General features: G+C 51.8%; 1 protein-coding gene across 1 annotated transcript; it reads left to right on the top strand.

Moving 5' to 3' along the window:
* Positions 1 to 441: 441 nt before the first annotated feature.
* On the top strand, positions 442 to 1,670 carry LOC127343628 (inorganic pyrophosphatase 2-like). Its single transcript, XM_051369788.2, has one exon. It carries the CDS (start codon positions 522 to 524, stop codon positions 1,350 to 1,352), a length of 831 nt encoding a protein of 276 aa, XP_051225748.1. The 5' UTR covers positions 442 to 521; the 3' UTR covers positions 1,353 to 1,670.
* Positions 1,671 to 2,391: the final 721 nt, after the last annotated feature.

The raw sequence follows: 2,391 nt of genomic DNA on the forward strand, positions 1-2,391 counted from the left end.
CCCAACATCAACCACCAGATAACGTTGATCCGCCATGGCCGCTCCGGTTCCTTTAGTGTCTCCTTGCCTCACCAGGCCTTTGGCAACCGCCGATGGAGAAGACATAACTGAATCGCTTGGGAAGAGAAACTTTGGTTATACGGGGAAGCCACGTGTCGCTAAAAAAATCTGGTCGTATAAGATGGGCGTACGACCAGGTCGTATAAAATTGCCCCGGCCACGAACCCGCATATGCGACGGCATCAAATCAAACGAAACCAAAACGGAGCCCAAGACCAAAACGGATTCATTACACGCGTGACTTCCGGAATTAGAGGCGGCTAATCAAGTCGGATCTCCAAGGCGCCGGAGAAGCAATTCCGATTCCTACCACTATTCTTAGGCATCTCGTAATATTCGCTCGGCATCTTCCCGCGTTCCAGGCGCACTATATATAGCCCCGCCACCGCGTCCAGACCCTCTCCTCATCGCAACAGCTTGAGACACACGCGCGCACGCACAGTACTCGCCGCTGCAAGAAGATGGCCGGCGTCGTGGTGGTGTTCGACTTCGACAAGACGATCATCGACGTCGACAGCGACAACTGGGTCGTCGACGGCCTCGGCGCCACCGAGCTGTTCGACCACCTCCTGCCCACCATGCCGTGGAACACCCTCATCGACACCGTCATGGGGGAGCTGCACGCGCGGGGCAAGACGCTCCACGACGTCGCCGAGGTGCTCAAGGCGGCGCCCATCGACCCGCACGTCGTCAGCGCCATCAAGGCCGCCTACGGCCTCGGCTGCGACCTCAGGGTGCTCAGCGACGCCAACCGCTTCTTCATCGAGACCATCCTCGACCACCACGGCCTCCGGGGCTACTTCTCCGAGATCAACACCAACCCGAGCCGCGTCGACGCCGACGGCCGCCTCCGCATCGCGCCGCACCACGACTTCCACTCTGGCCCGCACGGCTGCGGCCTCGGCACCTGCCCGCCCAACATGTGCAAGGGCCAGGTGTTCGACAGCATCCGCGCCTCCGTTGAGGCGGACGGCGGCAAGAAGCGGTTCATCTACCTCGGAGACGGCCGCGGCGACTACTGCCCGTCGCTGCGCCTGGAGAGGGAGGACTTCATGATGCCGCGCAAGGGGTTCCCTGTATGGGACCTCATCTGCGAGAACCCTGGCCTGCTCCAAGCCGAGGTGCACCCCTGGAGCGACGGCAAGGACTTGGAGGAGACGCTGCTGCGTCTTGTCGGGCGGGTGCTCGTCGAGGAGGGCAACCTGCTGCCCCCCATGGACTGCAAGCAAGAGTTGCTGCCGGTGGTTGCTGTCCAGGACGGCATACCCATGCCGCTCGGCGTCAAGAGCTGATCCGTTATCCGTGCATTGTGATTTGAGGATTGATGCTACGTTCTCTTCTGAATTCTGATTTCGCCTGCCTCAGCTGGTGCGTACTGAGTTTGGGTAACTAATTAAGGGTCAGGTGTTCGAGCGCCAACGGCGAGCTCGAGTAAGGTGTGAGGATTGCAGTATTTTAACTTAGTATATTTATGACTAATTTTGTGCGTGCCAGTGTGTCGTTACTCGCTATTGAACCTAGCACGGTGTATACTGTATAGGCTATGTATCTCAACTGTTGACGAAAAGAATACATGAGTTGATGCGACGCAAGTCAATTTTAGTCGATCAGTATTGTCTCAAACATGAGTATTTCGAATTAATACTTTTGTCCCCTCTGAAAATTGCTTTTTGGGCAAAAGACTACTTTATTCTTCTGATATGAGTCTGCATATGGATTTAGATAGCATATACGGAACAATCTTACATATTTTATAAGAATCGAATGTGTTTGTTTTCATGTTATTGTCCGAGGGAATGAGAACAATTCTTGATAAATTGGTTCGGGAATCATGTCAACATCTCGAGCAACTGGTTTGCTAATCATGTCTAGATCTTGAGCAAATGGAATTTTCATTGAGGATTAACACAATCCATCGGCAGACCAACCAAACATTGGTGCCATCACGGGTTCTCGCAAAGTTAGCTAATACAGTGTGTGATCCTACCTATGCATTACTCCCGTTCATGAACACTTCCGTTCTATCGTGCGGCATGCACAATCAGCTATTTAAAAACCTTGATGATGATATGAATCATGCATGTAGTCAAAAAAATAACACTTCCATTCTAGATTAGTTGAGCCAGATTTGGTTAGATTAGATGTAGATACACGTATTTAGACGTGTTTTACTGTCGATAGGTCTTATTTTAGAAATACCTGCGTCAACTAATTTAGAGCGAAGAAAATAGTTCATTAATCCCAAGTATGTTCTTTAATAGGGACATGACGTCTCTAAATAATGTACCGCCTCAGTTTTCCTGGTTGTAGCCAAAGAAACTAGCAGGACCT

The sequence above is a fragment of the Lolium perenne genome, chromosome 3 (genome assembly GCF_019359855.2).
Source record: "Lolium perenne isolate Kyuss_39 chromosome 3, Kyuss_2.0, whole genome shotgun sequence".
NCBI lineage: Eukaryota > Viridiplantae > Streptophyta > Magnoliopsida > Poales > Poaceae > Lolium > Lolium perenne.

Bases quoted from the DNA above. Each gene is read 5' to 3' on its own strand.
- LOC127343628 (XM_051369788.2), top strand. From the start codon at position 522: ATGGCCGGCGTCGTGGTGGTGTTCGACTTCGACAAGACGATCATCGAC.